This window comes from Camelina sativa, chromosome 15 (assembly GCF_000633955.1).
Source record: "Camelina sativa cultivar DH55 chromosome 15, Cs, whole genome shotgun sequence".
NCBI classification, from domain to species: domain Eukaryota; kingdom Viridiplantae; phylum Streptophyta; class Magnoliopsida; order Brassicales; family Brassicaceae; genus Camelina; species Camelina sativa.
In genome coordinates, this window is record NC_025699.1 from 2643680 (window position 1) to 2656110 (window position 12431).

Sequence of the window (12431 nt, forward strand, 5' to 3'; positions counted from 1 at the left end):
TCAATAAATTAGAGAGATTAACTAACATTATTTCTGTTAGACAAAAGTACCACAATAGCATAAATTACTGTATAAAGATGTTTCAGGCGTAGAATGCGAGGGTGGAAAAGATGTTAAAACAGAGTGGATGCTTAATACTATTCATTTGACCTAAGGGCCGGTTAATTATTGTATAAGTAATGTGGCATATTCTCTGTACCTTAGAAAGTTATAAGTTACAATGATTGCACATGACAAATTAGTAGTATGATAAAGAAACAACATATTATATATCCAGTTATCCACTAAAGTGCCACTTACAATATAATAGTTTATCTGTTTCGACTTTAAGAATGTATTTTTCGACTTAGATACTTCAATTTTCTCAATTAATACTTTCAGCTACATTTATAAAACACACGATTCTTTTCCTCGGATAATTCTACATTTCTTTTGTTGGTCAAAACACAAAAGCAACCTAATGAATTATCTGAACTGAGTCAAAGAAACCATTATTCGTCGTATCTGTGTGTAATTCTCTTGGCTCTACTTTCTTTGGTTTTTAATGTGACTCTTGGCTCTACTTCGAAAACAATCGGCAACAAAAATATACGCATTCACAAATTATACTTGTTGACTAATAAATAGTTGAAACTATGCAAAATTAGCGTAATCCATACTAAAATCATAGATGTCTAATTCATTTGTGAATCAATAAAGAAAACTTGTACTACTGATTTGGGATTATGTAAGGAGCCTCAGCTAATAAAACTTTGGACGGATCAACAGGTGAGCCATTAAACGTGGACCTAATTTTTATGTTATAATAAAGGAGTACACATTTGAAATCCCGAACCCTATTATTATCTATATAAAATTGAATTTGGAAATAATCATGAAGCTTATCCATTACTTGTTAAAAAGAAATAATTGCAGCATGTGCGGATATTATAGTAACAAAACAATCATACAGAATAATACTCGATAAAAACGTAAAAGTAAATAATAAATGAAAAGGAGTTTTGGAATTCTATTTTTAAAATGTAAAAACTTGTTTAATTTTTGTTTATGTTCTATGTAGGATGTAGTGTTTTTTTTTTCCTCTCTTTTTCTCATATGTTTATATATATATCGATAGAAAAGTTGATAAGAAAGGAAAATTAAGTATTAAGTATGATGAAGGTGGTACAGAGATTGCCTCCCTAATTCTAGACACCAAAGAAACTACGTGAACGACAGACAATGGAAGGAGAAGGACTATTTTTAAAAAGAAGAAAAAGAGAAGCACTGATGAGATAACGGATGATGCTCAATCATTGTTTTTTCAACGGTCTACTTTGAATTGCTAATATGAAATGATTAATAGTCTTTTGGTAAATTTAATATCAACTACACGCTGTTCTGAGGCAAACATGAAATTACTAACCTGTGTACGAATTGTTTTCATATGATCTTTTCTAACTTTAACATGCTTCGCGCTTCTGAAGTAGTGTTGAGTTTTAGGTCCCCGGTTCCCAGTTATATATATTAGCCAAACCTGTTTAAATAGCACAAATATTACACTAAATTATAAGCATTTCGAAGCCTAACTCTTAAGTTGCTATCACTGTTTTACCAACAACACTGAGCAAACGTGACAGTTACTTGACCAATGACAACTTTTGCTGCGAATCTAAAAGCTGAATTTCCAACCCATGATTTGCCTAGATGCCTAGGTTTAATACCAGCTTTTCATCATAAACGTGAAATATGCTTAGTGAGAATTCGAATTTGAAAGCAATACTCAGTTCTCACAAAAAATAAATCCCTAGACTTAACTATACAAACGCCACAAAAGCAAGCAAGAAAAATGATACAAACCATTGCTTAAAAAACACAAAATATGGTCACTAATCAATGTCAAGACACAAAGACTATTATCATGAAAAAAAAAACTCCAATAATTGGTTTCTAGTATCCCACTAATTCAAATCACTAAGCCGGATTTTTCTTTAATCACACAGAAACAGAGAAACTTTACTTCATCGACAAGAGCTGCTTTTCTTTAACACATGTCATATATTAGTATATTTTATTCCTGTGTTAAGTGGCCTACTATTGGGCCTTGAGGTTTCCTCTAATACCTACTACTATAATCTCCAGTAGAAAAGCCAAACACCAGTCTGGATTATTCTGTCATTCAGTTTTAAATTACAGGAATAGTTCCCAAATCCTAATCTTTGTATCATTTTATCCATAATGGAGAATAAACCTAACTTAACACCTCAGAGGAGTTTATCCTAATATTTCTAAAAGATCAAATCAAGTAATTACATAAAAAAGTTTCACATGCTGGACTTTCCACAGGGTTGTCTGGCTTATTATACTAAAAAGCTAAAAAGTAAAGAACAACTTGCATAAGAATGTAAACAAAGACTAGCACATGTCTTGGTAAGATCTATAAGCTCTACAGATGCCTAGTAGCTAACTTGAAATTAAACAGTTGGGGACTTCATAAGCAGAGAAGCAACAAAAAAATGACAATCAGGATAGATGTGTTGTTGAAGGCAAATCACTATACAACCCCAATCCTATGCAACATTGATATTATGACTGTAATCATCTAATGAAAAGGAAGCCAGAATCAATGTAACAAAGGTAAGAAACCTAAAGTGAGTTACCTTCATGTTGGAAGTGGTCCATAGTAATCAACGTTCTCTCCTGAGCTGAAGAAGACCACAAACGCAGCTAAGATACCCCAAATGATGAAACTCAAAAGCACAACGCGGAATTTCATAGTAACAATTCTATCGACCCAGCTCCTTTCTTCAGAAGAGACAACTGAGCAGATCAATTTCTTAAGCTCATTGATCTCCGCACGCAAGGATTGCACAGAAGCAGACAAGTCCACAATCGAATGGATCTGATCAGTCGAAGAAGTGTCAATACGAGCCTCCACACTAGTAGTAATGGTTGAAACTGTAGAATCATCAGTCGGGAGGCAAATCTCTGGCGTTGACGAGAAGTCTAGCTTCGATCCTTGGATAACACTCTGAAGAGAACATCATAATTCGAGTATCATCAGAGAGTACCCAAACACCAAATCGCTACGATTAAGGTTTAATTCTTCCTATTCGTTATCAATCACATACCCAATCGATTCAATTTCCAAAAATAAACATCCGAATATGAACAGATCTGGGCGTTTGCAAAATAACAGATAAGAAAACATCGACGGAAACGAAACCTAGTTTAAAAACGCGGAGAGAAGCTAACCTCAGCCTCGGAATCAGAGATCGCGCTAGAAATCTGAGAGATAGGAGTAGATTCGATCGGATCCTTCGTGCTCTCAAAAGAAACGTCGGAAAAGGTAGCGCTCTGTCTCTTCTCCGCAACCTTCAGTTCAGAGAAGCAAAAAAAATTGATTGGAAATCTCAGTAGTACGATGGAAGGAAGAAGAAACAATGGCGATTTCAAGGATTGAATTTACCTTGCGATTCTTCATCTCTGGATCCTTGACTCTCTTAGCTCCGAGATCGGATGAGCGCGCGAAGTTTTTCCTGGGGATTTGAATATCCTTCATCTCTCTCTCCAATGTTTTCAAATTTGGAGCTCGTCAATGTTTTCGTAAGTGAAATCGTGTGTGAAGAAGTGTGTGAACTAGAAAATATCAAGCAAGATATTTTTGTAGTGCGCTTCTCTTCCATGGGCTAAGGGCCAGTACGCATCTCTTTCATGGGCTAATAAGGGCCGATAACAATTTGATGTAAGGCCCAATATAGATCGTTATCAACCAAATAAACCGTCCGATTTTTGGTTCAATTGAGGTTCAATTGAGTTGTTTCAGTTTTTTTGGGTTCGGTTTAACTTATTATGGGTTGGTTTAGGACAGTTATCTAAATTAAAATTGAAATAAAACGGTTTGAACTTGAATCCGGCTCGGTTTGGTATTTTGACCGGATAGCTTTAAGCTGCCTTTATTAGGGTTTCTAACGTTGAAGATTGAACACTTTTCGAACCTCAAAATCTCTCTGTTGCCGGAGATATCATTCACCGAAACTTAAAAGAAGAAGAAAGAGAGAGAAGAGTTAGAAGCAATGGAGGGAACAGATGAAGCTGGTGCGGAGATAGCGATTGATTCAAAGGACTTACAGCAACAAAGCAAAGCTTTCGACAAGCTTACCGATCGTGTCGAGGATCGCCAGCTCGATTCGTCTCGTGTTCAATCGGTTTGTTTCTCTTTTCTCTTTCGTAGTTTAGTAGTTTTGATTTGGGAATAAATTGGGAAATCTGTAAAATATTTGAGCTCAGTTAGTAAATTGAAATGTCGGTGTTGTGTTTCAGGCTATGGCTTCGATTGCTGCTTCTAGGGAGGCTGATCTGAATGCTAAGAGATTGAGGTAAAAAAAAAAAAAACCCTTAGCTTTCTTGTGTTCTAAATTCTGGGAAAGGAGATGATTAAGGAAGCTATAACATAAGTTAAACCCGTTTGTTTTCTTCTAATCATATTTTAGAACTAAGTTGATACTGTTCAAGTAATGTGTCTGTATAAATTGATGGTACACTTAAAGGCTATCTATTTAGTAGATCAAGAGAGTGAATTTTAGAGATTCTGTTTGTTTCTTTACTTGGTACACTTGAAGTCTAACTAGTTAGTAGACTAAGAGAGTGAATTTTAGAGGATCTGTTTGTTTCATGGCATTAGTCACATGAAGGTAGTAGTATTGACGCCATATTTATCAGTTGTGCTGTAACAGCTTTTACAAGAGAATACAGTGAGAAATGAGAATGGTAAACGAAACAAGTGGCAGTTATGTGATCTAGTGTGAAACTCATCTTTCGGAAAAGATGAGAAGATAGAATTAGACTTCTTTTTCGTTGTATTAGATTGATAGTTTGCTGGAATACTATGCAGGGAGAAAGAACTGGCTTCTGTGAAGATCAATGCTGAAGATGTTGAGATTATTATGAACGAACTAGAGGTTAGCTTTTTTCCTTTTATCCATCACAAGCTTAAACATGTATACTTATGCCTGTGTGCACGAAGCTCAAAAGTTTGTCTCATTTGTAAATAAGCAGCTGGAAAAAAATGTGGTGGAAAGAACCCTAAGGGAGCATAAAGGGGATGCAGTTGCTGCGACTAGGGAATTGCTTTCTCGATATCCTCTATGATAGGCCATCTTTCTTTCTTTTTTCTTACTTCCAAGGTTTTTTTGTTTGTGTGAGAGGTTGAGAGATCCAAGTCTCCAAATATTTAATTGAGTTGAAGTTGTCTATTGCTGAATCAATCTCTCTTAAGATGCCCTGAATACAGGTACAATTCATTCTGGGGTGGTGTTTTGTGTTTCTATCTTATTATCAAAACTTTTAAGAAAGTTGTTCCTGATTTACTTGGTCTTGGAGCTGTAAAAAGCATGTGGGATTATCATGTAACATTAGTATTACTGTCAAAGCAAAAGAAAACAAAACTGAAATAGTTGGTAGTAAAAGATTAAAATGAGTATGATTCATTCTTATATTGGATACAACGAGAACTTGCAAGTTCCAACCAAAGACATTCAAAACCAGATATTTGTTGATTAACAAACTTCCAAGTTCTAATTTGACAACCTTTCCACGTGAGTTTGCATACTTTGGCCTAATTCCAATAGATACAACTACATAAATAAAAAATCCCCCCATTGGTATCACCACATTCACTCATAACTGGGGTTCTAAATCCCTTTTGTTTCCTCTCACTGTACAACATATCATCAAATCTGTCACTCTTCAAGGCATTAACATTTAGTATGCATATAATCTCAATAACATATGCAAGTGCAATCTCTTGCCCATCTAACCAACTAGCGCGTGGTATTTTTGCAATCAACCTCACATCATATTCCTTTCACGCACTTCCTTTAAGCTTTCACAATAGAAAGAGAGAGCAGAAGCCAACCACCGAAATTACAGTAACTAACCTGAGCCATACGTTGTTTTTTGTAGTTTGTGTAATGACCCGAATACATCACACAACACATGTCTCAGAATTTCAGTGGCTGTCTCTGCTCACAGTCTCCTCCACGTTGCCATTACACCATCCTACTGTTACTGCTCAAAATTAGACCAATTCTCTATCTTTCTCTGTTTTCATGAACGTCTTTAGAGTCTTGAAGCAGTGCGTTGAGGAACAAAAAGGCAAAAAAATTTCTTCTCTTTAGCTGTCCTTAAGAAGAGAGTTGTCAGATAATGCAGCACGAGTCGCTTGGAACTGTATGGTATACTTTCTTTGTAGGTCTCTTAGTTTCTCCATCAGTTCTTGGAATGTAGGTCTCAGCTTTGTATCGCTGCCATGTGGGACAGACCAAAATTGACACAGATCAATGTCAGCATTCGCCGTGAAATATGTAGAACACTTAAATTAACGAGAACCATAATAACTAAAGGCTACACAGAGATTAATGCATGTTCCCTATGTTAATGTACCTGTGCCAACAGCTCTCCATTAATGAGATCCAACGAGGATCAATGTCTTTGGGGATTTCCAGCCTCTGGTTCATGAACCCCACAGCTCCAATCACCTGCACATATTTTCAAATAAGTGTCTCTCCATACTTTGATTTGTGTATGTGTAACAAGAGGAAATGCAGTGAGACTTAAAACGAAAATTTTCAGCAAGCAGGTCGAGAAAGGGAGTTAGGACATCAAATTCGTAGAGATGTTGTAAAATATACCTTCTAAGTATCTAAACAATATATAAAATAACATTTCACTTGTATCAGTATATTTTAAGGCCAGTACAATGGTTCCTATGATTTTCACAGATCTACCCTGAAACCAATCTTTTGACATAAAGATTCTTGTTAAGTTTCTTAAGCATAATTGATAGCACAGAAAATTTGAATTAGTGATCTCTAGGCCAGATTGTCAATTGGAGACATCTTCTTCTTATTTCTCTATCTATCAAAAACGATACCTGCATCGAGTTGAGAGTTTCCCATGGGATCTTCTCAGTGGCGAGCTCCCATAGTACTACTCCAAAGCTGTAAATGTCAGACCTGTATCAATGAATTAGAGATGGTTAGCGATGAAGGCTAAAAATATCAATTAATCAAGGGAACTTAATTAAAGAAAAAACAGAAGTATACTTCTCATCAGCAGACTCATTTCGAAGAACTTCTGGTGCCATCCATTGAGGCTGCATAACCATTAAAAATTCAATAACGATCACTGTGAGAGATTGAATATAATTGAAGATCTGAAACAAGGAGAGTCTAGGTTAAGTACCGTTCCCTTCCCAGACTTGCTGGTTAAGTATGTTTCATGCTTGATACGAGAGAGACCAAAGTCAGCTACCTGTCACATATGTCGCTGTAAGTTGACGATGTTTCTAGTTCTATTTTGGAGATCTGAGTCTCACTTTTCCTTTTTTTTTTCTTTCTAAAGCTTAGTTTTCTTTGAGAAAGCTATATAATCATTATGAATATGAAAACTTATAATTATCTGGATTATAGGAACGTAAGTGTATCTCAAGATAAGTATCTTACTTTAACAGTCCAGTTCCTGTCTACCAGCAGATTTGATGACTTCAGATCACGATGGATAATGGGTGGACTACAATGGTGAAGATAATTCATACCGCGAGCCTGTGTGAAGAATTATGTAATATGTTCGATGAGATGAACGGTGACTAAGTCAAATATGGGGGAAATAAGGATCACAAAACAAATAATACAAAGAAGGATCACACGTCAAAAACGTGTAACTAACACTCACAATGTCTAAGGCCATATGGATACGCCGTCTCCAATCCAGTTTTGACGTGCTCCTCTGTAATAGACGGAAGAGACTTCCACTGCAAATAGTGATTCAAATGATTAGGGGCATGGATCAGAGTATGGTTTGAGGGCCGAAAAAAGTAAAATGAAAGTGAGAGATATAATTATAAGAGATGAGACCGAACCGTGGAAGAAACTCGGACACTATACAGAGGCGCTGAGGTGAAGTCACAGCTCCCATAAACAGCAGGACATTAGGGTGTCTGAGTCTTTTCATCAACAACACCTTTACAATAACACAAGACCAACATATATAACTTAGAATATGGAATTAACTATTCTCAGAAATTATTCATTTTTCAGTGCGATGCAGTTTGTAAGTGAATATTTTGTTAGTACAGAAAATTGTTGTAGTTGAAGAAGCAATCTGACTACTAGGAAATGAAAGACAAGAGTTAGAAACCAATATAAATGTCAACGGTCTATTTTCCAAAACTATACTCAGAGCAATCACTGTGGAGAAGGGATTAAAAATGACACCTCTTGTTTGAAAGATTCTATGACCTCTTCTGAATATTCTTGTTTGGAGAATACTTTTACAGCTACATCCTGCGGGACATTAGCAGCTGTCAATAAAACAGAATTTTGAACTTGAGAATTCCTTTTCTTTCTCATGGATGCGCGTATAAATTAACAAATGCATATTCTACAATATCACAAAGCCAAAAACGTACCGATCCAAACCAGAGACCGTGATAAACAGTTCCACATGAACCTGTAAAATGGAAATTACTGAATGTTAGCAGGAGGGAGATAGAATTTACCCAAAAAATACCAGTTTTAAAATGAATGAATGTGTCTGGCAAACGAGATAATCTGTTTGAGAGAATAAGTAACCTTGTCCGATTTGTTCTCCAATTGTCAAATCATCCCATAAAATTTCATATTCCAAGCTTTCGCTATCAGTATCAACCTTGTTCATAACACTGCTTTTGGTACTTCCGCAGCTACTAGCGCTGCTTGTACTGTTCGCATTTACAGAAGACGACCACAAACTAGAAGCCTCATTATTGATAGGCTTATTACTTTCAAAGGGAGGGCTTTCAGACTCAACACCAGCAAAAGGATGAATCTGGAGAGACTTCTCTTTCTCTTGTTCATTCTGTACCCAAGGCCATACAGAATGAGTAGGTCTTCCTTTTGAACCTTCCTGCTCATTCACTTTCCATGGCCATGACAAACCTTTCTTTACCATCCACTCTTCAGCTTTTGAAGTTAGAACCTTATGGATTGCAGGCTTTCCATCACTCTCATCACTGGAATCTTTGAAGGGTTTCGAAGAAAGCTTCTCATCTTTACATGTGAATACACCAAAAGGAGACTGGATAAAATCCCCTCTTGGTGTGCTGGCACCACTTGATGCTGCATCGTCCCTATGGTCAGCGAGAGTAGCACCGAAGACACCATGGTCTGAATAATGACTATCCTCACTGCCACCCTCGGAGAGTGTGGCACTATTATCGCCTGCTCGCATTTTCGATCTGACCTTGTTGCTCACCTTGGATGCCTACAATTTTAACATTGGTCAGAATGTCTAAGAGCAAGATAAAAAGGTGAGAATATGCAACCCTACAATTGAACTTACAAAATCTGATATCTTTGATGCTATGGCGACTTGTATAGGCTGATCGGAGTCAAGGCCAAGTTTTGATACAACAGCNTACCCAAAAAATACCAGTTTTAAAATGAATGAATGTGTCTGGCAAACGAGATAATCTGTTTGAGAGAATAAGTAACCTTGTCCGATTTGTTCTCCAATTGTCAAATCATCCCATAAAATTTCATATTCCAAGCTTTCGCTATCAGTATCAACCTTGTTCATAACACTGCTTTTGGTACTTCCGCAGCTACTAGCGCTGCTTGTACTGTTCGCATTTACAGAAGACGACCACAAACTAGAAGCCTCATTATTGATAGGCTTATTACTTTCAAAGGGAGGGCTTTCAGACTCAACACCAGCAAAAGGATGAATCTGGAGAGACTTCTCTTTCTCTTGTTCATTCTGTACCCAAGGCCATACAGAATGAGTAGGTCTTCCTTTTGAACCTTCCTGCTCATTCACTTTCCATGGCCATGACAAACCTTTCTTTACCATCCACTCTTCAGCTTTTGAAGTTAGAACCTTATGGATTGCAGGCTTTCCATCACTCTCATCACTGGAATCTTTGAAGGGTTTCGAAGAAAGCTTCTCATCTTTACATGTGAATACACCAAAAGGAGACTGGATAAAATCCCCTCTTGGTGTGCTGGCACCACTTGATGCTGCATCGTCCCTATGGTCAGCGAGAGTAGCACCGAAGACACCATGGTCTGAATAATGACTATCCTCACTGCCACCCTCGGAGAGTGTGGCACTATTATCGCCTGCTCGCATTTTCGATCTGACCTTGTTGCTCACCTTGGATGCCTACAATTTTAACATTGGTCAGAATGTCTAAGAGCAAGATAAAAAGGTGAGAATATGCAACCCTACAATTGAACTTACAAAATCTGATATCTTTGATGCTATGGCGACTTGTATAGGCTGATCGGAGTCAAGGCCAAGTTTTGATACAACAGCTCCTCTGGAGTCTAAACCAAGCTTAGAGGCAAAACTATTCCTTACAGGGTTAACGCTCGTTTCACCTTCAGGCGCCTTTAATTTAGCTAATGAGATTCTCGGGTTCAGATACGGCGCAGTGTTACTTGTGATACAAATGATCCCCATAAGAGTACCGTCGTCATCACAGAATGCAGAACATGTAGTGACAGCTGAAAATCTCTGCCCTGATTTGCTCTTGACAGGAAACTCGCCGGTCCAGCTCTCTCCACTAGCACAACGTCGAGCAATATTCATTGCAAAGGCAGCGTCACGATCATCAGCAATAACATTAATTGGATTCTCCCCAAGTGCTTCTGCTGCAGAGTACCCATAAACCTTTTCCGCCATGGCATTCCTGTAACAGTCATGTCACCGAATTGGAATCTTAAGTAACAACATTGCAACTCAAACCTAACTCCCTAATTAGACATTCTCTAAATTCCATAAACTGCATTTCACAAGAGGGAAGCTACTCACCAGAAGATAATACGCATATTGAGATCAAAGGCATGAACAGCTTGTGCCATGGACTGTAGTATATTCAAATACTGTTTATCCGTGAATTTACCAGCCGATGGTCCACCGCCACCAACTTCAGACCTCAATCTCATCGAACTCTGGAGGATACGGCTCTCCTTCCGCAACGGCGAAGCGTTACGAAACGAGGCGGCGGCACCGCTTCTCCTCCACGAAGGAGCTACTACATCTCCGATGTTCCTCCTCGCCGGAGACACCGAATGCGATCGCTGCCTAAGCTCCGTAGAAACCTTAAGCCTAGACATCTCCATCTTTAGATGCTCCTGACTCTCTTCTAGCTCCAGTATCTTCTTCAGCAGCTCCTCCGCAGGTGGATTCTCCATTTGCGCTCCCGATCAAATCTGAAAGAGCTAAAACGAGTTTGAATCGGGAATCGGTGGCCCGAGTTGAATCGGAGCGTTGAAGAAGGTGATTTAGTGCTTAATCCATGACGAAATAGGGATTTTGATTTGACTAAAGGACACTAATAAAAGGAGATGATGATGATGAAGATGACAATCTCTGTTGGCTCCCTAACCAAAGAACAAAAGTCTCTCTCTCTCTCTCTCTCTTTGGAATGAGGAGATGCGAGAGAAACGTTTTCTCAAGCAGTCAACAATAATGGAAACCTTTTCTTCGCTTATCTTTGCTTCTTTTTTATTCTTCTTTTTTTTTGTTCTTTACCTTCACTTTTTCCACTTAATTAATAATTATTCCTTGATTTTTTTTGGCGGTTTATTTCTTTTTTTTCCATTAGACAGACAATCATAGATTTCTTATGTATTTATTTTGGGTAGATTCTAAATTAGATTTTTTTTGGGAGAAAATAAAAAAAATTCTGATTATTTTCTAAACTGTAAATGTTGGTTCATTTTAAAATATGGTAATTTTGGTTTTGTTGTTCTGTAAATTTCTAATTAAAAAAATTGTTTAAAAGGGAAAAAAAATAAAAAAAGATGAACCAAGAAGATGGATACAGATTGATTTGTTCCCAGTTTATTGGGAGTTCTATGAATTCATTGTATATGAAAAAAGTGTCATGCATGTAATCACTAATTTGCAAATAAGTTTAGGTTAATTGTGGGAGATAATCTTCCTAAATGGACACATATAATAAGAAAGCTTTGTGGTTGATGTGGACGACTTTATTTGTTTGCTTTTGCAATTAGACAAATTAGTAGTTTTTTTATATATTTAATTAGAAACAAGTTGATTCATTTTTGAAAATTTATAACTAATTAAGCACTATATCACATGTTTGTTTTGGCACCTAACTTATACTACATTTTAAGTGAACATGCATGTTTCTCTGTATTTTTTTTTTTTGTTTTTTTTGAAACTCACAATCACACTAAAGTAGATCATTAGATTTAAGTTTTTAAATATAGACAGGACAATGACTGGTTCATATATATCTCAACTCAAATTCTGATCGGGGAAGAAATCAAAAACATATATATATCTTCAGTTTATTATCTTGCGGTAGTTTATCTTTATAAATATATCCAGTTAAAACCATGATCAAGAGCTTGACAAAAAAAAAAAAAAAAAAAAAAAAA

General features: G+C 36.9%; 3 protein-coding genes across 4 annotated transcripts; 1 reads left to right on the plus strand and 2 right to left on the minus strand.

Annotated features, from left to right (window-relative positions):
• Positions 1276–3607, minus strand: LOC104744829. Its single transcript, XM_010465933.2, has 4 exons — positions 3449–3607; positions 3235–3354; positions 2640–3010; positions 1276–1516 (listed from the first exon to the last, which is right to left on the minus strand). Exons 1-3 carry the CDS (start codon positions 3539–3541, stop codon positions 2642–2644), a joined length of 582 nt encoding a protein of 193 aa, XP_010464235.1. The 5' UTR covers positions 3542–3607; the 3' UTR covers positions 1276–1516; positions 2640–2641.
• On the plus strand, positions 3936–5333 carry LOC104744830 (huntingtin-interacting protein K). Its single transcript, XM_010465935.2, has 4 exons — positions 3936–4187; positions 4303–4358; positions 4874–4940; positions 5038–5333. Exons 1-4 carry the CDS (start codon positions 4056–4058, stop codon positions 5128–5130), a joined length of 348 nt encoding a protein of 115 aa, XP_010464237.1. The 5' UTR covers positions 3936–4055; the 3' UTR covers positions 5131–5333.
• Positions 5440–11508, minus strand: LOC104744831 (serine/threonine-protein kinase EDR1-like). Of its 2 annotated transcripts, XM_010465937.2 has the most exons (13): positions 10834–11508; positions 10261–10711; positions 9513–10182; positions 8450–8490; positions 8256–8324; positions 7901–8001; positions 7714–7792; positions 7485–7583; positions 7225–7293; positions 7086–7135; positions 6914–6995; positions 6424–6518; positions 5440–6284 (listed from the first exon to the last, which is right to left on the minus strand). In XM_010465937.2, exons 1-13 carry the CDS (start codon positions 11214–11216, stop codon positions 6155–6157), a joined length of 2319 nt encoding a protein of 772 aa, XP_010464239.1. In that variant the 5' UTR covers positions 11217–11508; the 3' UTR covers positions 5440–6154. The 2 variants fall into 2 exon arrangements, with proteins under 2 accessions (XP_010464239.1, XP_019092831.1); XM_019237286.1 differs by lacking the exons at positions 9513–10182; positions 10261–10711; positions 10834–11508 and adding exons at positions 8613–9282; positions 9361–9429.